This window comes from Zootoca vivipara, chromosome 10 (assembly GCF_965207765.1).
Source record: "Zootoca vivipara chromosome 10, rZooViv2.hap1.1, whole genome shotgun sequence".
In the NCBI taxonomy this organism is placed as follows: Eukaryota; Metazoa; Chordata; class Lepidosauria; order Squamata; family Lacertidae; genus Zootoca; species Zootoca vivipara.
The window spans coordinates 32,402,077-32,427,755 of record NC_142593.1 but is presented as its reverse complement, the minus strand read 5'-3'; the positions used below and the strand labels follow the sequence as shown (position 1 = coordinate 32,427,755).

Here is a 25,679-nt window from a genome sequence, read left to right as displayed (position 1 = left end):
ATATAAGAAGAAGTAATGTGATACAAATGACACCATGGTTCTTTCTGGATGTTGGAAACAAAAACCTAGATTTATAAAATAAACAAGGAAAACTTATAAAAATATAGTTTCTGTCAAACAATTTGCTAACACCACAATGAGCTCTGCAATATGTACTATAATATGTTTCTATGTTGACATTTTATGGGATGTAAAAACATGTTTCAGAATAAAGATTGAACAGGGTTATTTTTTCAGCAAAGAAGAAAACTGTTTCACTGCCCTTTTTATTAGAAAAATATTTTGTAAAATCAGTACAAAAGATTAGAAGTTGATTGTCAACAGCTAGAAATTTTCTTTAAAGATCAGGATAATAGAGTGTATAAATACTAACGTTTGAAACATGCAAATGTTTGCCATAAGGCGCAGTGTAGACAGCCACACAATGTTTACCAAAGGATTCCCTCCTCCTGTTCAGGTGGGAACAGATGTTTCTATTTATAAATAGTCACCTTTATCCAGCAGCAGCAATTTATGCACTGAACACAATCTGCAACATATGGATCTGCTGTTACATTGGATAGTAAGCTGTTGTGTGAGCAATGAAAGATTGAAATGAACCCCCTTTCCACCTGAGATTATTAGTGTTATCAGCAGTTCAGTGCTAAATATTTGGTAAGGATACATTTCACCAAGAAAAAGATATCAGCACCAATTTTCAAACCAAAATAACAAACCTCAATGAAAACGTTGCTTCATTTGCATTAGCACTCCAGTTTCATGTCATACCTAGCCTGGCTGACTATAAACCTTTTAATGAGGCTGTAGCCACTTCCTTTCCCAAAGGTAAGGAAACTAATCTTTTTCTTCTACAATTAAGCACAAACAATGTAATATTTTGGGGAAAAGAAATGACTATTGTCTGAACAAGAGGTTATGGTGCACTTCAGCTTCTTCCTTTCATATATTCTGCATCACATTCATAAGGGCAGTTGTCACTATAAAAATCATTTCTGTGCTTGAGTGAGATAACTTGAGAGCTCCCCATAGCAGAGAACAGTGCTTTCTGAATTTAAGCATTATAAAATTGTAGAATTGTAGATTTGGAAGGGACCACAAAAGTTATCAGATCAATCCTCTGCAATGAATCTTTTGCCCAATGTTGGGTTCAAACCCATGGCCCTGAGATGAAGAGTCTCATGCTCTACCGACTGAGGTTTCCCAGCAGTCATTCATAAATTTTTGAAGGATGTGGCACAATTAGACAGGGGTTTGATCCATCAACTTTACTAATTCGATAATTTTGCTGCAAGGCAAAAGTAGGCCCTTGAATGACTGCTTCAATTATTTAAATGTTCCGTGATTAAGAGCTACAGAGAAAGTTTCTGAAAAAGGCAGTAGACAGAAAAGTTAGTATCTTTAAATCGGAAAAAATGTATTTACTGGTTTGTGAAACTGACCCAGAGGATTGTAACAACAGAAAGAACTGGGCAAGGAGGAGGAGCTGCTCAAACATGGAACCTGGCAAGCAGAACTTTGGGCAACAGGTTTCTGTTTCCAAATCCCATTGCACAAAAATGGTGCCCAATACAAAGGAATGAAAATTTCTCTACTTTGCACTTGGTGCTGAACATAGCTGCCAAGTTATCCCTTTTTTAAAGGGATTTTCCCTTATGCTGAATAGGCTTCCTCGCGAGAAAAGGGAAAACTTGGCCACTATGGTGCTGAATTTAAGAGTTGCCAGCACTTCACTGGGAACAATGTTCACAGAGAACTGGGAAATCAGCACTCTTAGCCTTAAGAGCATTACTTACTTGGGAAATAAGAGTGACTCTTCAGTCTTTCAAATGGGGAATCAGCCTAACCAACAGTACGGATAATTTGTTGGGCAGTTAGAAATGTGTGTGTTGTGTGCACACACAAGCAGGCAGGCAGGCTGTTACATAAACCTAATTATCACATACTTTCAGACACAACAGATTCACATTTACAAGAAACCAACATTCAAATTAAAAGCAAAAAATAATAATCCAGCAGCAAAAGGAAACACTCAAATTAAATTGTATTCATATATGATCAAGGAGCAGGAACATGAAGTACAAAATTTACATAAATGAAGTAAAACCTTAAAATTTGTTCAAGATAATGGCCTGTCTCACACATAACACTAAACCATGTGGAAAAAAGGAAGGAGTCCAAGCCTTGGGTTTAAGCACTCATTCTACCCTTCCTGTCCTATGGGGCTGAAAGAAGGAAATATGCTAGCATGTACCTTTCATTTCCATTAACCCAGGCTTGTTGTTAATAGCAAATGAGAAACTGTTGCTTAAAATGCTGGTTAAACATGCCAGCTTCATAATGGTTTGAAGATGGCTCATTTCGAAAACTTAGCATAGTTTGTTTTAATGCACAGTCTCTGGTTCCAAATGGCAAACCCAGATTAGCTGGAAACCAAAGTCCCCTCAGCTGCATGAGAAGGGGGGAGCACAAAAAGCCAAGGCTTTGCTCAGTCTTCTTCCAGCTTGTGCAGATAGCAGTAAACCATGGTTTAGCGTTATGCGCCAGTCAGCCCAGTATGTAAGGCATTTATAAAATTTCACAAGAGTTAAAATTTCATTTCACAGCAGAATGTTTATACAGTTATGGCAATAAATAAATATAAAAAACCACTGAACTGAAACCTTGCAAGTAAAGTCCCCCTAAGCATTCCAATTCATAACTTTGTCATAATCCTGAATTCTCTGTTTTATGTGAGAAAGCTTTTTCTTTAGATATTCACAACGTTCTTTTTTCTCAAGAAATGAGGGATCCTGCAACACAGAAAATAAACAGATCAGTAATTTATTTTGTGGAGGCCTGCAGAAGTAGGTGGGTCAAGTCACAAAGGGTAATTTCAATAAATCTAACGATGTATTATTTTGTTTTGCTGAGTTTCTTTTATATTTTGTCAGCAAACCTTAACATTTGAGGTGGGGAAGCAATACACTTAAATGTATACATGCAATGAATATTTTTTTTTAAAAAAACAAACAAATCCAATGCCAGAATAATGAAAACTTAAATCTAGGGTAAGTTCTTATCCTGGAAGGTCATGTTACCACATTTGAATGGAAACTCACTACTTATGCCTTTCAGCCTTATCAATGGAACTGCCTGCTAGAACTGAGTGATACCACCCCTTTTTCTTATGCCCCTTCTTCAAATTCTCTCTCAAAATCCACCTTTTATGTGAAGACTTTTAAGCAAAGTCCTCATCTCCAACCCAAACAAAGCTGAATACGTGCAACTAAAATGGAGACATGTTCTTCCTGTTGACCCTCCCCTTCATTCTTATTCCCTACCTCTCTGCCCTTTGCCTTCCGTGTGCCAAAATTTGCTATGTAAATCAACTCAGGGCAGGGGTATTTTTGTTACTGCTCTGTTAAAACATTATGCAACATTAACAATCAGTAATTACATAAATAAGTAGATATGAGAACTCACATTCTTTTTCTTTCTATACTGTTGCAAAACATTTGCAATTCTGTCATGTTCCTGTAGAGGGGGGGGGAAACAGCATTTCAAAATCTCATGTCTATTATATCCACAAATGATATATTAATTTTCTTCTGTCCTAATATTTTTAATGTAACCATAGTATAAGTTCAGAGTACCATTCCTAGAGAGGTCATCTGCTTTGCTAGGGTTGAAACTGCAGGGGCTGAACAACAGCAAAACCCTATTACAACTAAGCTATATTAATCCTGAATATTGCTACTTCAGTTCAAAAATTGGTGGTCCTTCTGGTTCTGAAGGGAATGGGAGAAAAGGGAGCATGTGGTAGTTACTAGTAATCTAATAATATCACAGCTAGGCAACTGACAGTAAACTACCAAGTGCTTTTCTGCTGCTACCTCAAGCAACAATTTTCTGCAGCAACTAAACTAAAATGTATTTGGCTTGCTAAATGTAAAGGTTAGTGGTGAGCCAATGTCTAGGTTGCCATGTGACTCCAGCCAAAACAGCTTATAAATGCCATTTTTAAATCCATGCTCAATTAAGTACTTACAAGAGTGTTTCCAGGCTGCTGAGGAAGCTTCTGCATCAAGGCATCTAGCTCATCAAATTTCTTTAAGACTGCATGAACCTCAGCAGAGAGCTCTTTATATTCAGAAAACTGATCGTTAAACACAGCTTTATATCGGTCTCTTTCCTCATCTGTCCGAATTGCTGGGTATTTCCTATAAGAAACTATAATCAGTCCTACAGGATCAACCATCTATGTAAGCATCAAATGTATGCATTACGGATTTTCGAAAAGAAAAGAAAAACTTGTAAAAGTGTATTGCCACAGGAAAATTGTGACTCAAATTAGAAAAGACTACAACAATCTTAGATTACCTCCCACCCTCTGTAGAGTACAACTTGGTTTATTTAGTCAAATCAATTGTTTCCCAAACAATTTCATTGGTTATAACCTGGATGGCAGGCTACTTGGAGACTCTGCTTTAGAATAGAAGTTTGGGCTTGGCAATATGTCAACAATAAAATTGTCATTGGCACTTGATACTAAGTGATTCAAACTCAAAAGTTTAAAGAGAACATTTTTTAAATTAACAGAAATCAATATGGGAAGTCTCCTTTGCGTGATGTAATTTGAAATGCTTTATAGCTAAAAACTATGCACTCAAAATCATTATCTGTAGGAACAGAATGGAACCACTGCTGTGCAAGGCATTGATTTCCTGATATAGTTCTAATATGAAAATATAGTTAGGTGATTAAAAGTCAGCAATAATATAGAAACAAACCCTTTTCCACCAAGCACAAAGCCACCTGGTTTAAGCCATGGTTAAACCAAAAAGTCCCTAATTATACATGATTTCCTGTTTCATCCAAACTGGAAAATGATGGTTACCAGCTTCAGAACAACAACAACAACAACAACAACAACAACAACAACTTATTATTATTATTTGTACCCTGCCCATCCGACTGGGTTTCCCCAGCCACTCTGGGCGGCTTCCAACAAAGATTAAAATACATTAAAATGTCACAAATTAAAAACTTCCCTAAACAGGGCTGCCTTCAGATATTTTCTAAATGTCAGGTAGTTGTTTATCTCTTTGATATCTGATGGGAGAGCGTTCCACAAGCCATGTTATCACACCAACTTCAAACCAATGTTTAATATCGTGACTTGTTCCAAAGTAAGTAAATGTAATTCTCTAGTTTGGATGAAATGAGAAATTATGACTAGCTGAAGACTTCATGGTTTGTTTGCTAATGCTGTGAAGGTAGGAGCAAAAGGCTCACATCTCCATTCATTCATATATTATTAAGTCAAGATGTGATCATCTGTAGTCGGTCACTGGGATTTATCACTCCAAGAGAAAGCTTCAAAAGGAAAGTAGCAGAGACACTCACGCTAAGTAGTCTGGCATCACTATAGGTTTCGGAATATGTCCTGCAGGTATATGGCCATTGAGTAGTTCAGGTTTCAGTTCCACAGACTTGAATTTCTTTGCATTTGTTGCTACTTTGGGACTGCCGTCTTCATACTATGTAAAATTGATATTAACAGTCAATAACAGTCAGTAAATCTATAATAGTGCAATTCTATCACATACACCTCACCCCCATGTTGTTGGGAGAGGATTATGATAGGTGGCCTCTGGTGGCCTCTGTTGTCAATGTGTCTCAACCTTTACCTATTTTATCCCAATACTTGTTGAAACTAAAGTAGTCCAGGCCCTGCAAGTACTCAGCATTTGAATATAGAAAAAAAATGTTGTTCTTACCATCCTTTTTGGTACAAAAGATTGTGTCGTTGTCATCTAATAAAAAACCAAAACATCATCATTAAGTGTGCAAATGTAGACAATAAAAGCCTTAACATGCAGACAACATCTGGGGCAAAAAAACAGCAAAAAGAGATTGCGCTTCTCCCTAAATCCTTGGAACCTCACTGGTAGTATCTGCTGATATAGTTCCTCTTCATCTTTCTTTGAAAATGTCCCAGCTATTCTGGATTTTCAGGAAAAAGGAAGGAGAAGCAGCTCTGTCCTGCTCTTATTTCCCCTCTGACAGAATTAGGGAAGGAGAAAGGACCAAAGGATTCCCCTGTTTTTTGGTGCTAGGCCATCTGGAAGCAGCAATGGTATATTTGGACTCTTCTCTGAAAGTAGGAAGCAGAGAAACTTGGGAGGAGGAGGTGCTCTCAGATGCTGGAATGTTGCAAGGCAGCACAGTTTAATCTCTGGTCAAAAGCACTAATATGTGTCTCCCCAAGACAATGTAGTATCAGTGTAGTTAACATTGCTGAAGGTATGCCAACAAGTATTGATTTTTATTAGGTGCATTCGCAAGCAAACTCCACCTATTATACTGGCATTCTGTGGTCACATACACAAAACCTCAACAAAGTATATATTACTTGAACTCAATTCTGTTTAGGCAAAATTCTTCATAGACTCACAGAATTGTAGAGTTGGAAGGGACCAGGAGGGTCATCTAGTCCAACACCCTGCAGGGATCTTTTTGCCTATGGGGCTTAAACCTACAACCCTGAGATTAAGAGTCTCATGTTCTACCAAGTGAGGCTCATCCTTGCATGAAAAATATTCACTTCAGAATTATATGCAAACCTAATCTATAAGACTCCAAAGGCCTCAAATCAGGTCCTTAGTTTAGTGATGCAACTGTTACAGAAGCAAGTACAACAGTTAAGAGACATAACATCTACATAGTGGGCTGGCTCAGATGTATTTATCTTAGCTGATTAAGCCAAATTCTGCACAAGCCTTGTGCCTGGGTGCTCTGTTTCATGTTGCCCCTTCCTTCCTCCTTTTTTTGGCATGCCATAATTCAACACTCCCTGGATTAATGAACTATGGTTTCCTTTGCTTTCCAATGGTTATTGAGATTAGAAGCAGGCAGTTTATTTCAGTCCTAGTTATCGAAGTTTCCTGCTTATAATGAGTTTTTTTTGTTAATTAACCAAGGATATGAATAACTGGTTACTTACACGAAGGAGGGATGGGGTAGCAAGGGGACAAAAGACACAAGCACATGGTTTTAGGACACATTGGCTTTAGTAAATTGAGATTTATATGTCTGATCCAGGCCAGTGAATAAATGACAGCAACTATTTTACAAAACTAAATTTATGGTAGGAACAACTGTTTTCTACAGAACTTACCTCTTGTTGCATAAGCTCTCGCTGTTTCCGTGCACTTTCATGCCTCCACAGTTTTAGGCAAACGATTGCACCAATAAGATAGATCATCATTGTTACAAACAAGAAGATAATTCCAGCTGTCTGCCCCCCTTCTATACGGCAAAATGATGCATTCATTGGTGTATTAAATAATGGGTAGTAGCAAAGTCCTCCTCTGTTAGCATCATTCACATAGACTATAGCAGCTGACATATACAAAATAAACAAGGCAACATTAATTCCAAACTCGGTTAAAGGCCACCAGTGGGAATCTAGAAGAATTGTCCTGTAATACATGGACATACCAAGTACTAGAATTATAATAGTCACTATCCAAACAAGTGCTGCAATAACAAGAACAAAAGGGGTTTTAGGCCCACTGTAGTAATAGCCTCCATACATGCTTCCCCCTCCATACATGCCGCTTGCCCCATAACCATGTGGCTGAGAGTAGCCATACATGTTGTACCACTCATTGTCCTTGTGAATGTAAGCTGTAATACAGGCAAACACAACTGCACCCAACAGCAATTCGGCAACTCCCAGGATCCTGAGCAAGCCGGCCCAAGATTTCATGTAAGAGTATCTCAAATTAAAGGCTTCTACTTTCTCACTGTATGCTAGAACAGTTTGTGTATGCCTGTCTAGGGAGCCATAGGGATCCTGTGGGAGCATGGCTTCAGCTTCTTTCCGTGAATTGTAGGTTCCCCCAGATCCTCCATAAGGATCCTGGTAAGAGCTTGGAACTGAAATATTGCCTGGCTTCACCGGAGTAAGTGTTGGAGATGATGGTGGAGAGCATTCAGCTCCACCAGAAATCGCAGCTACTGGCTTATTCCATTCAGGGCCGTCTCTTTTCCCTTTGAAGAAGTTTTTCCATGAGTCTGGAATGAATTTTCTCACTGGTTTGAGATCGGAGGCTCCAGCAGTTTCTTCACTGTCACTTGGATAAAATTCAGGCCCAAAGGGTGGCTGTAGTGGAAGAGGTGGTGGCAAGGGATCTGTGTTAAGTATCTGTCCAGCATCTTGCAAATCCCTTTCAGCATCTTCTGAAAAAGAATCCACATTCACTTCATCATAATGGACTGACCGACTGTGTTGTCCTGGTTTGCGCTCTGATGATGCATTCCTTGAAGACATTTGTGGTCCTTTATCCTGTTTCAGAAATCAAAAGAGTGAAAATATTACTTTTCCTTTCCTGGTTTCACATATACTGTGCTTGACAAAAGGAAAAGCAAATTGAATTCCTGCTTTGAGAGTCTGCAAACAAACAAACATCTTCTAAAGTCCTAAAATCTTCTAAAGAAAACATTTTTCTTCTATCATTCCAATTTTTAAAAAACAAACCAAGCCTTTTAATCAGTTTTTGACAGGACTTCTGAACCAAGACAAAGGCATGTGAATCTATTAGCAGAGTACATTTGAATATATGAAGAATGCTGGCACTGTACACGGGATTAAGAGTTAAGGCTTCCCGAGCAGAGGGTAAAACGTTAACTATACTCACAGCTCTACCATTTTACAGAAAATCATAAATATGTGTGCACAGGAAACAAGAGTCAGGCACATAACGGGTATCAGTGTCAAGCCACCTAAGAAAACAATGGCTAGCTAGTCGGTTACACCATCACCCCACCCCTTTCCCTTGTTTTCCCTCTACACAAGGAGGCCCAGCTTCGCCAGAAACTTTGCTACGTGCAGTCTAGAGAAAACTACGCCCCGCGTTTCTCACCTACGTTTATTAGGGTCGCAGTCTTAAAGCTGCGCTTCCGCGATTGCAGTTCGGCGCCCACTTACTTGGGAGTAAGTCTCAGCGGCTTCAACAAGGGGACTTCTTTCTGAGAGCGCACTGGATGCCTCTCAGAAATGGGAACTCCCGGACTCTTCCAGTGCCTCTTTTCGCCCGGGCACTTTTCTCCCAAGGCTCAACAACCACAACCACAGCACCTTCCTTCCTTCCTGCCGCCGCCGCCTCACTCGCGACCACACCTCGCGGGCGCCCTGCGCTCCCACAACCACCGGGAGCGGAACCAAGCAAGCGCCTTTCCTTTCTCGCGCAGCGCAGCCTCACCACGCTCACCCTTTCTCGACGCAGCTTTCCTGCTCACTGGAAGCTCGCTTCAGGCGGGGAGGGAATGCACAAAAATCCCGGGAATGACGAGGTTCCTTCTTCCGCCTTCCCGGCGAGGTTTCTTTCCCTCAGCGGCTCTGCCAAAGAGAACCGTCCCCTCCCGCGCGTCATGCGCTCATGTCCTCGCAGTGAGGCGCAGCCTACCTGCCCGCCCGCCCGCTCCAGGTAGAGTGGCTCTCCTGCTAGGCTGCCCCCACCGGCTGAAAGGGTTGCTGCTTCCGCTTGACGAAGATTTTGATCCACGCGAGAGGCGCCTCCCCCCTCATATTTTTTTGTATCCCCCACTCACCGCATGGAAGGTGAGTGGGCCCTCAACGCAAGTCTCCAACCTGTTAACCCGTACAAAGTTGAAGTCAATTCATTGACCAGCTGGGCGAATTTATGGGAGAGTAAATACCACAGTTTTGTTTAGACTTGCAGATTATGCAAGTGGGCAAAGAAGCAGGCATTATATGGTGGGGGCAGGGAGACAGCCTTTTAAAGGTCATTTGGGCCAGTTGCACTTTTTAGATGCAGTTGAAATGACATGTGGCCCAAAGGCAAGATTATCTAACACAAGCTGTACCTGCTTCGGTTTTATAAACATCTATCTAAAATCACAAAGCATACAAGGAATCCAGAAATTTATTTACATCTTAAATAATACACAGCCCAGAACTTAAATGCTTTATACAAGTTTTCTATCACCGCGGGTAAGGGTTACGTTTGTGAAATTTTAACAAAACTATTGACACTGTCCCTCCAAGAGGCATGTAAATCGATGCATTTGTCTCATAAAACTGATTTCCATACCACCTCTCGGACTGGAGCCAAAATTTTGAACTGAGGTGCACACCGTTGAAGCTTTACAGTGTAGAGTCAAATAGTACTGGGGAAAGCCAGTACTCATATATCTTGTGTAGCATTTGTCTCTCTGGAAATAAAGCTGTGTGAAACTGTGGCAAAGTAATAATAGCCCAAAGAAATAAGTTGAGGTTATCAGTAGTAGCACTCTCAGTACAGTTGGCTAAGATTGCTTATAGAATATTAAACCTAAAATTATTATGTTAAACACTATCACAGCTTTGGAGTTGCCATTTCACACCTTCTAGTCACTATCATATTCCTCTATGATTAGTTCATTTTCCTCCATGATTGCTTGTGCTACAATAGGCTGAGATTGACTGGCTGGTAGTTCATTTCCACTAGATTGGCTGGAAGGAAGAGGACTTTCATATGGTTCATTTTTCTCACTGGTTTTGTTTTTCTCCATTTGGGTAAGCACATTTGTGGACTGCATCTCAGCAAAATCCCCTTCATCGTCACTGTCTAGGTCCTGTATTGCTGAGTCTTTATCAGTAAGAGTTTCAAGCTTCAACCTGTTGTGGAACGACAGTAATAAAAGTTCAGAAGCATTTTATGCTCTTGCAGAGAACTACTGAGGAATTCAGATATGCAAATAACAGATAAAAGTAGCATCTATATCTCCTTTTCTCTCATTGACTTTCAAAGTTAAGCTTATAAAGCTGCATTCTTAAAGTGGGCAACAGGTAGGTGTGTGGACACACACGAGAAGAAAATAGTTTTGTATGCCTAGTTTGTAATACGCCTAAAAACCTTTACAGTCCAGATTTCCAAACTGTGTGTATTGGCAGCAGATTACATGATTTGCTGTACCACTTTCCAACCGTTGAATTTCACCACTGATTGTGACCCCTTAAAAACTACTGAAAAGGAGAAGAGATTGCAAATGCCTAGTTGTCATTAGCCCAGTTTTTGCATTTAAACACAGAAAGCACAGTTAGCTGCTTTCAGCCTTATATGACAAATCTCGCAGTGTATAACTGTAAATTTAAAACTAACATGAGATTTTACATTTCTTAGTGATATCTTATATATGTAGACTATTCCCTCTCCCAACTTATCCCAGGGCATGGTCCTGAAGACGTATGAGGCCTCCACTTTGCTGAAGGCAAGCAGGTCTGGGCAGTGTATGGATGGGAGACTGCCTGAGAACCATACATACTCTGGCTTGGGTTCCATGTAGAAAGGTAGGATATAAATACAAGAATAAATAATAAAACACAGAGTCCTTGATATGGTCAGAGTGGCATATCAAGTTGATTGTTACTTTCCCCACCTTACAGACTGAGAATTAACCAATGTAGTCAAAGTGCTATATGAAAGTATATACTGATATTCAGAGCAAACATATTCCAATTTGCAAAAGAACCACAGCAGGTGTTTACCTTCCAAAGTGTTTCTTTAAAGGAAGCCTTCCAACGTCCTGAATAAAAGTAATCTGAGCTGAGAAAGCACACACAAAAATTATTGCTCAGAATTGTGTTGGAACTTGAATTTGTTGTGTATCCGGTGTACACAGTCCCATTTTAAGCTAAGAATGTTTTGCAATACTTCCTCCACTCCTGATTTAGACCAGATAACTGTATTTATATATTTTAAAATCCAATACTGCAATAAGTGACAATAAATAATTCATATATACGTACAAGTGGCTTTGTCATGCTGGCCACATGACCTGGAAGCTATACGCCAACTCCCTCGGCCAATAATGCGAGAGGAGCATGCAACCCCAGAGTCGGTCACGACTGGACCTAATGGTCAGGGGTCCCTTTACCTTTATATATATATATATTTAACATACCATCTAGGGGTTGGTTATCATTACATTATTTTCCATGGCCAAGGGCTTTTCTGCTCTAAAGCTTCACCCTCCATATCCCAATCAATACATTTGTCATGCTGCTATAGGAAAAATAGAATAAGTGCAATTTTAGCAACTGCTCTTGCTCCTAAAAATGAGCATCTATAGAAACCCTTTGGCCCAAGCTACAGGCAGCACAATGAGAAAACAAACAATGTTGCAGCAATAGGGGAAACCATCAGATGCAGATGTGCTGACACAAACGCTTAGAGAATTCACTTTTCAGAGCACAATCAACATTTCCCAAGTGGTGTTAAAACCAAGGTTAAGAATAATAGAATCATAGAGTTGGAAGAGACCACAAGGGCCATCCAGTCCAACCCCCTGCCAAGCAGGAAACACCATCAACGCATTCCTGACAGGTGGCTGTCAAGCCTCCGCTTAAAGACCTCCAAAGAAGGAGACTCCACCACACTCCTTGGCAGCAAATTCCACTGTCGACAGCTCTTACTGTCAGGAAGTTCTTCCTAATGTTTAGGTGGAATCTTCTTTCTTGTAGTTTGAATCCATTGCTCCATGTCTGCTTCTCTGGAGCAGCAAAAAACAACCTTTCTCCCTCCTCTATATGGCATCCTTTAATATATTTGAACATGGCTATCATATCACCCCTTAACCTTCTCTTCTCCAGGCTAAATCCCAGCTCCCTAAGCCGTTCCTCATAAGGCATCGTAAGAGTAAATTACCAGTTACTAATTTCAATACTAACTGCTTACTATCAGAGTTTGACTAAGAACTTCCAAGACATTTTCTGAGAAAAGGGTTTTTGTTTTGTTTTTAAAAAGTACCTTGGTTTCTCATTGGATTTGTCAGCATGGCAAGATAAGGTAACAGCTGGGTCTGAAGGCACAGCGGTGGTAAACAGAAACTTGAAAAGAGGGATTTTGCAGCAATGCAGTTTTCCTGATACTATAAGGAGGCAGAACAAAGGAGTCTAATAGTAAAATATATTATCTACAGTTAAACCACAAAATTTCTCTTCTGACTCTCTACCAATTATAAATATTAGGAGGTTATTTTGCCAGAACTTCCATGCCTTAGAAACCCAACATTAAAACAAGCATACAACACTATCCAGAAAATAACTATTGAGACGTGGTGTGATACGTCGCCTAGACAGCTGCAGGAGCTTAAAGCATCAAGTTATTTCTTTCCATTTTGATTTTCCTATTTAATTTTTCTGGAGATAGCATAACTTGAAGGTTCCAAAATAGGCCTGTCCATTTTTACTCGAAGCTGCCACACTAACAATCCAAGAGGTACACTTCGTTATTCCTAACCATGTTACAGAGTATGTTGAAATGTATTTCCCCCCAGACCAAATGCTATTTTGTGGTAGCCTCTAAATATATTTCTTCTTGGGTTGTTTGTGTAGTCAAGCTAGTCCTAGATTACACTGCAGGAATGATTCATCTAAAATATTTTCCTTGGCTAGATGGCACAAGGCAATCCTTTAATTAAAACTTAAACTGAAACCTAAATCTTACTAAATAACTCTTTAATCTTGTAATGAATATGCTTATCACAAACATGCGAGCTAAGGCAGTCTTACAGCATTATTAACCTACATCACATATCAGATGAGAATGATAGTAAGAAAGCTGAACTTAATTTACTGTTTCTATTTTAGGTTATGATTTGCAATAAATGTAAAACGTTTTACAATAAATGTTGAAATAAAGAATATCATTTCAAAATAATTACCTTTTTGTTTATTAGGAACCACTGTGGTTTATGAAGGGGTCGAAAGCCCATTCCTCCTTTGCTTTGAGCAGAGGCTCTGGATCTGTTTGAATGCATTACACCCCTTGTGGCTATGGATGCACTATATTCCCGGAGTGTAGGTCTAGCCTATAGGAGATGATAAAAACAAGATCAAAGTGAAAGGAGGAACATTTCTGGCAGTCAATTTTTCACCTATTTGCAACTGAGCATTTGTTTGAGGTAAGTATTTTAAATTCCCAGGTTTTTCTGGATTGGTAGCAATGCACCCTCTCACACTTGCAACAGCTGGTATTTTTCCCATAGCTGCCAAGTTATCCCTTTTTTTCAGGGATTTTCCATTATGCTGAATAGGCTTCCTCGCGAGAAAAGGGAAAACTTAGCAGCTATGATTTTTCCATGCCATGTAGTCTGTTGGTTCAAACACATGAGAGCAAATTTAAAAGCTGTCTGTTGAATTGTGTCATGCATATCCATTACTGCTTCCTCTCCTCCACCCATAGCCACTCACAACTCCAAGACAGACTCTAGGCGTCCCCCATTCTTTGGGATGTGCATGGGAGGCAATAGGGATGAGGAAAGGGAGTCCAGCTGGGTGTAATCTTAAAAAAAAGTATCTGAGACATGACAACTTTATCCAGACTATAGAAAGACTAGCTAGAAAATGGCACATGCTTTCTTCAGAACAATTGTTTGATAAGGCAAAACATGAACAGTAAGCTTTAAAGTTACATAAAACACACTGTCATACAAGAAAACAAGTCTAAGGGAGTAGACTAGGTAAATCCTGAGGTCTGTTACAATTCTAAGCAGGGAGGGGGATTATTGGTTTGTCTTTATTTTATTATGCATTTTGTTTTCATTTTGCGTTTTTATGTTGTGAACTGCCCCATGACCTTCAGATGAAGGGCGGTATACAAATTTAATTAATAATAAATAATAATAAGCAGAAACAGTTATGTTAATATATAAAATACAGAACCTACAAATTTAGCACACCCACTGGGGAATGGTGAAGCCATTCACTTTCCTTGGTTCAAAATGTTTATTTTCCTCCTCTGACACTTATTCTGAAGCCTTCATATTTCTATGTTTTGTTACTTTAAGCTATTGTTACATTTTAAAACTTACATCCCAGTTACTGCAAAGGAAGTCAGCAGTACTCAAATATTCACTGGCTCTCACAAGATCATCTATATCAGAGAAAAAGTCAATGTAGTTTTGATGAAGGTATAAATTAAATAAGTCCCCAGGCATGTGTGACTTTTCTATGACATCCTAAATAAAGGAGAATATACATAATTAATGTTATGCATCGGGAGGAAATGAGTTAGCATTATGACATATTAAGAATATCACTCTTACATCTACCACTTACATAAGATAACTAGCAATAAATTTTCACTCAATTAATAGTAAACAGTAAATGTATTTACCTCAGGATGAACAAGCAAGGGATTTCGTTCATATTCTGTTAAATGAACAGGTAATCGAGGAAACTCCAAGTCTGTTGCTGGTTCTCCTGTAAGAATAACACACTCTACAGCTACATAGAAGTTTGCATTAAATATGAGAAGCATAGAGTATTTGGATATGGAGACAGGTTACTGACCAGAGATGAGGGGATTGTCTACAACTCAAACTTGGCTAGTACTGGTTCACACGGCTTACAGCACACATAGACTTCCATGTGGCCAAGGCTCCTGGTAGTAGGTGCAGGTTTTAATTGCATGGAAGCCTGCGCATGAATTGATACTCGTGTTCAGTTTATGCCAAGGCATGCATCTATAGGACAGGGCTTGCTCCCAGTAATTGTGAAGGGGGCTACAGTGACAGATTCCAGTTAGGAAAAACAATAGCTACCGATTCTTTATATCGTCTTAAAAGAGTGAGAAAAGTAAATCAGTTGTAGGCAAATATAGAAGCTGTCAATAATTGACATGATAATTCATCCCCTCACACAAATAGAATTAAGAATAATAGGTTAACGTGTTCTTACTTTTGCAGTAAAGTATTTTCCCCAAGGCATGGAACAGAAAGATGGAGGAATCTTTGGCACCAACAGCTTGTAACTCCTGGTTACCAAATTTCTCTTTCTTCTTTACTTTAGATAATGTATCATATTTTAATGTGGAATTCCCCTTTTTCTGCGATGAGTAGTCTGGTAAGCAAAAAGCAAAAAAGAACAAAGTGGTAGACTGTAAAACATGAACTCCAGAATTTTTTATTCAATAGAAAAATAAGGTATGCTCATCAGGTCAAAGATTATCTAATTATAAACAAGCTTTATAATTTTATTGCATTCAATAAAATGGGGAAATACACATTACTCTTCAGGCCAAAAAGACAAACTAGTCAGAAGGTAGCAAACATTAAGCACAATATAAAAGTTTTAAAGTGCTGGTATTAAAATCTGTAGAGAGGAACTGACTCAGACCTGAATTTTTGCCCTTATTCACAAAAAGCTTAAAATTAGGTTCTTTGTTCCTGTTCACAAAATTTGTTTGATGATTTTGATGGAATAAGGGTCTTGCAATAAAACATGAGTTCATAACTTTCTGTACACATATAGTGAGGAATGGAGCATTTACAATGCTCAAAGTGAATAAAAAAACAATGTCAATATATTTTTGTAGTAGTTTGCCACCATTAGTATCTGGTCTATGTCCCCCCGGTTCCAATACTGGAAATTCAGAACAAGTCTATAACAAACCATAGCCATCCATATTTCAGCCGGCAAATGTTAAGCAGCATAATGTTGGGAACATTCTGGAAGCCCACAGTGAAGGAATTTGATTTAAAAATACTGTAAATAACAGAATAAAACAAAAACTTTCTTTCCAGATTCTCAAGGAAGCTTTTTTGTCAAGAATAAGAAAGGAGGGTTATCCTGCTCTAAATACTCATCTAGTATCAGTAAAATATGTTATAAATACACTTGGTTGGATCCAGACAAAGTTAGATCTGATTGAAATGAACATGAAAAGTTAGTACAGTGGTGCCTCGCTAGAGTCTAGACTAATGCCCTGCTAGACGAAAATTCCGCTTAACGAAAGGATTTTCTGATCGGAGGTTGCCTCACTGTACGACGAGATTTTCTATGGCCACTGCTTCGTCTTGCGAAGCGTGGCCATAAAAACCTCTGATCAGAAAATAAGGGCATTCATCTAGCGAAAGGGGAACCATCTGTAGCAAGGGAAGAAGGCAAAGGAAGCTCAGCTGAGAGGCGCTGACAGCTGTCACCGCCTCTCAGCTGATCTCCCTTTGCCTTCTTTCCCTGCTGCAGCTGGTTCCCCTTTGTGTAATTGACTTTTAATGCATTCCTATGGGAAACGGTGCCTCGCTAGACGAAATTTTCGTAGGACGAATTGAGTCCTGGAACGAATTAATTTTGTCTAGCGAGGCACCACTGTAATAACTAATTTAAGTCCCATTAATTTAAATGGGAACTAAGTATGGCTAGTTCAACCCCCCAATACTGCACAAACTCAAGGAATAGATCCACATCATACATTTAAAGCACATGATTTCCCCCAAATAATCCTGGTAACTCTAGTTTTTCACACACAGAGCTACAGACTTGCTCCAACATTTTGTGCACACTATGAAAATAATTTCACTATTGTCCTTTCTGGCAATGCTGATGTCCTGTGGAGGGGAAGAACGGCACTGCTAGCTGTGAAAGGACTGAGGATCTATTTCACAAGCGGAGAGTTGTCTTTGCTTGTTCATCTTTGGATCAGTGCCACAGTATAAAAGTCCCATTTAACAACCAAGAGACATTCAGTTCCTGCCTCGCATTGATAAGAGTTTCCGCAAGGCTACCCCAAGAGTGTTAAAATAAAAATGATTTTCAAAAACCACAAACTTATTTAAGCAGAAGTTGTTCCATACTTACCCCTTAAAGAAGAAAACTGAAGGTTATTTATTGCACTCCTAATATCACCTGAACATCCTTTGCAAATCAAGTCTAATGAAGATATGTCAGGGACATCGGTTTTTTCTCCATTCTGCAAAGAAAAGCAAAAGTATCTGTAAGGTCTTTAGTCTGCACAACAAAACAAGACTGCTGTTAGTTTGTAGATAAACACTGGCCATAAGCTTTATATGATTTTATTGAACTGATGTTTGCAGCATCAAGTAACCTAAGAGTGTACCTAAGAGTATTAGTGATACTCTGAACACATTCACGGGTTTCCCTACTCAATGGTGGAACAATGCTGCATATGATATTTTTATTTACATTTCCAAGTCACCTATTAACTGAGCATAAACACATATTCATACACTGCTAAACACCTACAGCTCCTCTGATAGTGAAATAAATTACAAGTGCTATGTGTGTGGAAGCCATTTGTATACATCCATGCATTTCTGAGTCTCTTTTTGTTTTATTTTACCTGTACTTCCTCGAATGCTGACAGACCTCAGTCATTTGGCAGCCACTTCTCAAATAAAAGCCACTTGTTAAAAATTATTCTATTTTTTTAGGAAGGAGCAGACTAAATAACTCTCTCAATTGATACATTCAGCTAACTTTCACAATATGACCATATTGCAACGGTCCCAGCGCTGCTTTAATTTGACCTACCGTCTTGAACTCTGCTCCAGCTATTCGATTTAGAACTTTCATCATCATCGTTGGAGCCACGGGGTTAAAACTGAGAAAATTAATGAGGCAGATGGTCAATATACATTTAATAATGAATCCTCGGTTGTGACCAATGCACTTAATGATCCTTTTACCTAATATTATCTATATGTAGCTCTTCCTGAATCTCCTTTGGAAATAGAGACCTTTGGTTGCTGGCTCCACTGAAGGCATCTGATATTATAAACACAAGAGGACATCTGCTTGTCCGCACAAACCTTCTAAAATGAAAAATGAAGAGAGAAAGTCCCAAGTTTAAAGGCAAGTGTTATCAATCTGTAGGAGTCTATACTAGCAATAAGCAACTAGAAGCCTCTGGCCCAAGAATGCCTCCCACCTCAAAATGTTTACATTCCACCCCCACACACCAAAAATTCAGAATAAATTGAATAATGTGAAGGTTTCCATTTGTATTCATGGAATTTTATAGCACATCAGCCGTATTCCTCAAAGTGGCCCTTTGATAAAAACAAATTGCTAACCATGGCTTTATACTCACCTCAAGATTTCATGTAAACAGCTATGGTCACGGTAAAAATAGTTTGGCATATCCTATAAAAACCAAATATAATACTGTTATTCCAGCTTTTTTCCCATTATCATTGGAGCTACACTGTTCAAACAGAGAAAATTGTCAAGAGATGGTCAAGAGAAGTCTTATGTCACGACAAATGCAGTTAATCATCTCCTTGCCTAATATTAGCTCTTCACAATATTCTTATTTTAGCATCTCTGTAGCATTAATATTGTGGATGGCCATTAAGACTATAATATGAGTCATCTGCTTATTTTACTTGACATTTATAATAACAAACTGTTTAGATTCAAAGTGCTACTTTAGATAAACCCAAATGTTCCCGTGCTCTTAGTAGGCTCACTGTGACAAAATTTTCAAATCATCCCGGGAATCACCCCTTACGATTATGGTAACTCCTATCTTGCATTATTTACATATTTATTATATTTATACACTGCTTAACATTCAAAATCCCTAAGCAGTTTACATAAAAGTGTCCTTTAAAATATAAGAAAAAAGAATATAAGATTTTAACTTGAATTAGTTAACTACTGTATTTTTACTTACTTCCACAAGAATAAGTCTTTTGTCAGTTTCCATGGATTGTCCAACCATCTGAAGACTGGCATATTTGTTTGCTCTTAATAGAAACTCTTGAAAGAGAGCTGTCTGGCTCTGATAAGGAAGTATCTGAAAATCAGACTCTGAACAGGAGAGTTTATTTTACAGTGTATACCTTATAAATAACAATAACATGAACATGAAGATTCAGTATCCTAGGACCCATCTGCTTTGAATTTGGTGTTTTAGAGCAAAAAGCCATTTTTTGCCTGCTGCCAAATAGCACAGGCTAAAATCCACCAAAGGTGTAGATTATGGGAACTGGATGGGTGGTACAAGTATATCACATCTTTGAAGAAAAGGAATGCAGATACTATCTTTATAGTTTCTACTTTCCATCAGCAGATAAAGATATCTGCCTTAACTTAGAAATCCCATCCACCTTCATTTTAAGAGCTTTAGTTGTTGTACAAACCAGTATACTTAAGAACCAATTTATTTGGGGGGGGGGGTGCCGGCCTCACTGTTCCCTTCCCATTACTGCAAAACATATCAGTTTTGAAATGTGAAAATGTTTGAAACCATGGGGTGAAAAGAGGGTCTACTAGTAAAGATCTGAGTATGAATCTAAAGTATCACACTATTAAGTAGAAGTGAGTCTCGTTAATTCCAATGAAACTTTCAACAATTTGATGGGCATCAGATTGGGATATTATGACAAATACACAAACCTACCAAATATATTCTAACTGCTTGACTCAAAGTCTTCAATTAAATGCTTACCATAGCTCAAAGAATCTATGACATCATCTTTCTTGAAGTCTAGTGATACAGGATTTATCCATTCTTGCACTTGAATGCCAAGATCTTTGGCTAATATTTCCACAGTTGCAGACTTGCCACATCCAGGAGGACCAGTTAATAATAAAATAGAACCTTCCTACAAGACATCATATAATAAACCAACTCGCTATATTAGAAGGAAAGAGCATGATAAAAATTTAATGGACTTTTATTAATTTCCCCCCCTTCTCCCCACACTTTCTGTTAGCACAATTTCTGTTGTTAAATTACAAATTACAATCCCAATGATTCAATATTTCACCACACTTATACAAGTGTAAAATTAATTGCTTATTAGGTAATCATATATATTACAAGGAATTGGAAAATGAAGCAGCAATAAAATGCTGCCAAAACAAAATATTTGACAAATTCTGTTACTACCCTAATACTAATTATTATTTGAATTAGGATGGCAAAAAAAAGCTCCCATCCATATCCGCCACACACACACACACACACACACACACACACACACACACACACACAAACTGTGTGGAAGAGAACTTGCCAGCAATGCTCTTCTAAAAACACTTGTGCAAGAGGAAGAATATATGCATACTTTTCTCATGCAATGATTTAGCTCCAAGTATAACACTGCAGTTCGAAAGCACATCAAAGTGCAAGTACTGTAGATAAATAGGTACTGCTCCAGTGGGAAGGTAAACGGCGTTTCCGTGCGCTGCTCTGGTTCGCCAGAAGTAACTTAGTCATGCTGGCCACATGACCCAGAAGCTGTACGCCGGCTCCCTCGGCCAATAAAGCGAGATGAGCGCCACAACCCCAGAGTCGGTCACGACTGGACCTAATGGTCAAGGGTCCCTTTACCTTTACCTTTATAGCACTGCAAACATCAGCACCTTTTAATTCATCCCTGTATGCCCCTCTGTTAACATACCACAGCATTTCTCGGGTCACAATGCAGCAACGTTCACCAGGCAATATGGAAAAACTTAACATGCATGCAGAAGAACTTTTTTGAGTGACATGCAACTAGTTTTCATTTGGAGCAGACCCATTTAAATTATTGAACATGGCTAAGTTACATCCAAAATTTTCAGTGGGCCTGCTCTGAGCCAAGCTTACTCGTTGCCATTTACTCCTCTCAGAAGAAGTTGTAGCTCAGTGGTAAAGCATTGGCTTTGCATGAAGCAGCTCCCAGGTTCAATAACCGGCATCTCCAGGTAGAGCTGGGAATATCAGCTCCCTCAAAATCAGGAGAACTGCTGCCAACAGACAGTACTGAGCTACATGGAAAACCAATTGTCTGATTGGTATAAAAGATCTTCCTATGTTCCTCTCCCCAGGTTGCAAAGAAGCAAACAGTGAAATGCATATCTACCGTGTTTCTCCAAAAATAAGACACCATATTATATTTATTTTTCCTCCAAAAAAAAAAAAAACACCACAGTGGCTTATTTTCAGGGGATGTCTTTTTTTTATTTTTTATTAAGTATGGTACAGTTTAACCTACAAGGTTAAACTGCCTATCACTATGGCTTATTTTCGGAGTATGGCTTATTTTCGGAGAAACACGGCAGCAGTTCAGAAAAGGAAGGGGAAATGCAATCAAATGATGCCTATTTCCCTATGGTATGTCAGTCCAGGTGTCAAAAAGCTACAGTTTATGTTAACTTTATTTTCAAGTGAACCGTATTATTTTTCCTAAGAATTTATTTTGCTGCTACAAACTTCTAGAAAATTACTGTGCCAAATGTCAAAAGCAGATTACTGCATGAAATACTGTAACAAATACTGCTGCAAAATGAAATATCATGCAGGATTTGTGTTGCTTTCTCACCTCATTTCTGATGAAAATATAATCTGCTGAACATTTCCCAGAAGGTGTCTTAAGTTACACAAAGCCTTCAAAACAAACTTAGTGACAGGTAAAGCTACTAGGTAAATATATGCTACCTGTCTGGGTGGCCTTTGAAATGTGTGATCTTTTAACCATGCTTCAACTTCTTCAATTTTCTTCTTGTGTATGGCAAGCTCATTCTAATGAGAAAAATAATTAATAATATATAGTTCAGGCAAATAATTTTACAGTAGAATTAAATACTGCGAAAGAACACTGTTGTAGCATATTCTCTTGGTACCTGTAACAAGTTAATTATTAGTGTAAGCAAAATATAAATAGTTCTATTTTTACTGTGTTTCCGTAACTGGCCTGGCTCAGTTCGTCTGGGATCCATTTTGGCCAGAATTCAGGCCATTAGGGTTCCAACTATCTGGTATCCATCTCCAAGCCCCAAAGTGTGGAGATTACATCACACACAGCAGAGTTCAGGGCCTGAGATTCAGCAGCAGCCTTCAGACTGCAAATAGTTCCACAGCGTACTAAACTAGCTAAAATAAGGGGCATCTGCATGAAGGCTCCATTTACAGTCTGAAAGCTACCACAAGACCTCTGTCCTAATGAACTGGAATGTGATTACATAATGCCACACACCAGAGCCAAGGGACTAGATTTGCATTAATTTTCAAGGCATTCAAAGGACATCCAACATATTTCTAGAAATGACTATACATGGACAGAAGTCTTCCTCACATCTTTGTTTATTAAGCTGAAAGATGATCATCTAGAGGACATAGTTAATATCATTACTCAATAACAAGTGCAAACATATTCCATTGCTAGTGCATAATATTCCAAACACTTGCTGACCATTTAAAAATATATATTTAAAATGAACAAATTTCCAAATGCACTTCAAATCAAAACATATATCTTATACTTTTCTGTTAACCAAGTATACCTATGTTCTATCAACGTAATAAATCTATGAAACACTGTAACTACTTTTCCTTTTGGGCACACCACTTCAACAACACACAAAGCTATTTGTTGTTTTTAAAGGAATTTTAAACTAAACTTTACCTGAGTTTTCGGTTTGTATTTATCCACCCAAGATTTGTTTTGGCTATGGTTTTGTTTTGAGAGTTTATATTTATATTGCTCATCTGTAGAAGGTGGCTTTCTTTTTTTCCCTTCAGTCTTACAACTTTCTATCGGAGAGCAACACTCTTTTTTCTTCCGACTGTGTTTGGTATCTGTTGATGGCTTCTTATGAAGAATGTCAGATGATAGAATTGTATCCTTACAGAAATCACTAAAAGATGGCTCCACCCAATCAGTCACCTGACAAAATATAAGTAAACAAAAGTTATTGCATGGTAGAAATGATTAATTCTTAAACCAACTACTATTTTACAGTAGAATAGTCAAAGGTCTTAATAACAACAACTTTGTCATACTATTGGAAAGCCCCCTTTCAACTTTTAAGCTCTACTTAATTGAACATTCAGTAACTTTGTTTTAATACAAGAAAGGGAGTCTGAAATCAGCATGAAATTATGAAAATACTATGTCTTAAGTATATATATATATATATATATATATATATATATATATATATATAAGCATTTAGCCACGGTGTGTCCAACAGTTCTTATTTCCAGTAATTATACTTGGTCTGGAACATTTAACTGTGATTTCCAAACTACTATTGGCTGATGTTGTGAAAAGCGATAATAAAGGAAGCAATCCTTCTCTACATGAGTATAACAACTGTGCATTAAAGAATAATACAATCCAAAGTCTTTAATATCTTAAAGTTGTAATCACTCACTTTGACTGCAGCAATCTTTCTTTTTGAATGTTTTTTTGACATCATCAACCTTTGTAGTTTCCATCCGAAGCATATGACCAGTAGCCCTTTAAATTATATGACCTAAAAAAGTGTAAAATACTTATGTAAACAAACTTTGCACAGATAGAATTTTAAAACGTCCAGCTAGGCAAAACATCCAACCAGGCCTGCCTTGCAAATAATTAGATGAAGGGATAGCCCCAGGGAAGGGAGAAATCACACTCCAGCTGCTATTTTCTTCCAAATGTGCTGTTTTTCCAAGTAAAGGTTCATTCCTAACCCTGGCTGTATGGAATGCCAGGCTTCACACAGGGCCTTTTTGGTCTTCCAGCTGGATTTCACTGGCAGAGATCCTACCGGCGGCATACCGTACCCACTCACCATTTGGTGATCTGAACAGGGAGGTTCATACCAATGAAGTAATGTTGGCATCACTCTGCAGGCAGTGGGCAGGGTGGAGAGACTTCCACTTTATCCACCACCTTTCCATAGTGGTGCAAAAGGGGTTGGGATTGTTTCTACCAACTCATGGTTGTGGAGAAAAACCTCCACAGAAACTATTTAGCAGCATGATTGTGTAACATATTCCTGAAATAATTTTTAAATACTGTATACTAGTACATCAGGCAGTAGTAGGCAGAATTCAGTAACCTGTCACAGACAACTATAGGTTTCATCTATACAGCAGGCGAAAACTTCAGAACTGGATATTCAGTTACAAATTTAAGTTGTCATACCACCCCGTCACAAATGTCAGTAGTTGTCATACCATCCCCAAAGGCTAGGCAATATAAAGAGTACACTCACAGACTGAGACAGTTGTCCAAAAATATAAGCACGGTGGTGTTTGAGTTAAAACTATGCTCAAGGCGGCTTATGACATGACAAGATTTGCATAATTACAAACATAACGAAAGTCATAAATAATGTACACAACCAAATTAAAACAATTCCCACATGAATCATAACATGATCTAGAAATAAATATTAAAAAATCAGCATCCGTATTATTATTATTATTATTTATTCAACTTATACAGTACGAGCAACCAAAGAAACCTCCAAACACTACCCCAGCCGAAGAGTCTGTTCAGCAACTTTTGTAGCTGGGATCAGTCAGGGACCCGCCCACGCAGGCCAGGTGGGAAAATATCGGCCAACAAGGCAGGGAGGCAGATCTTCCAGGGCGAAGGGAAGGCAGCCCAGCCGAACTCAGCGGGACTTACTTCTGACCGGACATGCTTCGTTCAGTTATGCCCGTGCGGGGGTCCACCCGCCCGAGGGACTTGCGGAGCGGCTCTGCCCGCCTGTGTTGCGCTGACCCTTCTCCGCCGCTTCTGTAGCCCAGGCAGCGCCTTACTCGCTCTTCTCCATCACCATAGAGATCTGCCGCTGTCTCGTAATACCCGCCGGAGGCGCCTTTCTCCTCATGGCACCTAGGCTGCCTCCATTCAGGCTGGGGGCTTCCCACGCAGCTGGGCGCCCAGCTGATGGCGAAACGCTAAGGCGTCACCCTCTGGCCCTAGACTGCAGGGAAAAGCCAAACGCTCGCCGAAACCGTTATATGTTTGTTTGTTTGTATGTATGTGAGGTGGTTCTTACCTTACAGCGTCCCTTTTCTATCTACCAGGAGACGGGCGGAAGAATGGGGCCGCTGTGACGCTGTTATTATGCGCTGACTCGGGCAGGGTTGGGAAAGGTCCCTGCGAAGGATGAACAC

The 25,679-nt window shown here is 39.0% G+C and overlaps 2 protein-coding genes and 1 long non-coding RNA gene across 9 annotated transcripts; all 3 read right to left on the bottom strand.

Annotated features, from left to right (window-relative positions):
* Window positions 1-1,389: 1,389 nt before the first annotated feature.
* Window positions 1,390-1,838, bottom strand: LOC148684422 (uncharacterized). Its single transcript, XR_015946228.1, has 2 exons — window positions 1,697-1,838; window positions 1,390-1,598 (listed from the first exon to the last, which is right to left on the bottom strand). It is a non-coding gene; the product is annotated as an uncharacterized LOC148684422 (long non-coding RNA).
* A 186-nt stretch (window positions 1,839-2,024) lies between these two features.
* MARVELD2 (MARVEL domain containing 2) lies at window positions 2,025-9,535 on the bottom strand. 4 transcript variants are annotated; one of them, XM_035099552.3, is made up of 7 exons: window positions 9,258-9,535; window positions 7,160-8,332; window positions 5,760-5,795; window positions 5,386-5,519; window positions 4,028-4,199; window positions 3,463-3,513; window positions 2,025-2,789 (listed from the first exon to the last, which is right to left on the bottom strand). In XM_035099552.3, exons 2-7 carry the CDS (start codon window positions 8,315-8,317, stop codon window positions 2,679-2,681), a joined length of 1,662 nt encoding a protein of 553 aa, XP_034955443.2. In that variant the 5' UTR covers window positions 8,318-8,332; window positions 9,258-9,535; the 3' UTR covers window positions 2,025-2,678. The 4 variants fall into 4 exon arrangements, with proteins under 4 accessions (XP_034955443.2, XP_034955444.2, XP_088509409.1 ...); XM_035099553.3 differs by having other exon boundaries at window positions 8,975-9,483; XM_088653283.1 differs by having other exon boundaries at window positions 8,914-9,480.
* Window positions 9,536-9,914: 379 nt separating this feature from the next.
* On the bottom strand, window positions 9,915-25,635 carry RAD17 (RAD17 checkpoint clamp loader component). Of its 4 annotated transcripts, none has more exons than XM_088653281.1 (17): window positions 25,562-25,635; window positions 23,939-24,040; window positions 23,188-23,448; window positions 22,221-22,304; window positions 20,244-20,400; window positions 19,467-19,603; window positions 18,882-18,934; window positions 18,478-18,603; window positions 18,323-18,392; window positions 17,630-17,741; window positions 15,731-15,892; window positions 15,168-15,277; window positions 14,863-15,009; window positions 13,714-13,860; window positions 12,798-12,918; window positions 11,537-11,594; window positions 9,915-10,666 (listed from the first exon to the last, which is right to left on the bottom strand). In XM_088653281.1, the coding sequence occupies exons 2-17, from the start codon at window positions 23,981-23,983 to the stop codon at window positions 10,396-10,398; spliced, it is 2,061 nt and encodes a 686-aa protein (XP_088509407.1). In that variant the 5' UTR covers window positions 23,984-24,040; window positions 25,562-25,635; the 3' UTR covers window positions 9,915-10,395. The 4 variants fall into 4 exon arrangements, with proteins under 4 accessions (XP_088509407.1, XP_088509408.1, XP_088509406.1 ...); XM_088653282.1 differs by having other exon boundaries at window positions 15,168-15,253; window positions 25,562-25,633; XM_088653280.1 differs by lacking the exon at window positions 25,562-25,635 and adding an exon at window positions 25,186-25,417.
* Between the last annotated feature and the right edge of the window lie 44 nt (window positions 25,636-25,679).

What these genes read in the sequence shown, in the direction of transcription:
- MARVELD2 (XM_035099552.3), bottom strand. Translation starts at nt 8,317, where the DNA reads ATGTCTTCAAGGAATGCATCATCAGAGCGCAAACCAGGACAACACAGT. An exon ending in GAGAGCTTATGCAACAAGAG is followed by an intron (nt 5,796 to 7,159) that starts GTAAGTTCTGTA and finishes GTTTTTTATTAG; the next exon opens with ATGACAACGACACAATCTTT. An exon ending in CTTTTGTACCAAAAAGGATG is followed by an intron (nt 5,520 to 5,759) that starts GTAAGAACAACA and finishes AATTTTACATAG; the next exon opens with TATGAAGACGGCAGTCCCAA.
- RAD17 (XM_088653281.1), bottom strand. Translation starts at nt 23,983, where the DNA reads ATGATGTCAAAAAAACATTCAAAAAGAAAGATTGCTGCAGTCAAA. An exon ending in CTACATATAGATAATATTAG is followed by an intron (nt 18,393 to 18,477) that starts GTAAAAGGATCA and finishes TAATTTTCTCAG; the next exon opens with TTTTAACCCCGTGGCTCCAA. An exon ending in GAAAATACTTTACTGCAAAA is followed by an intron (nt 15,278 to 15,730) that starts GTAAGAACACGT and finishes ACTTCTATGTAG; the next exon opens with CTGTAGAGTGTGTTATTCTT.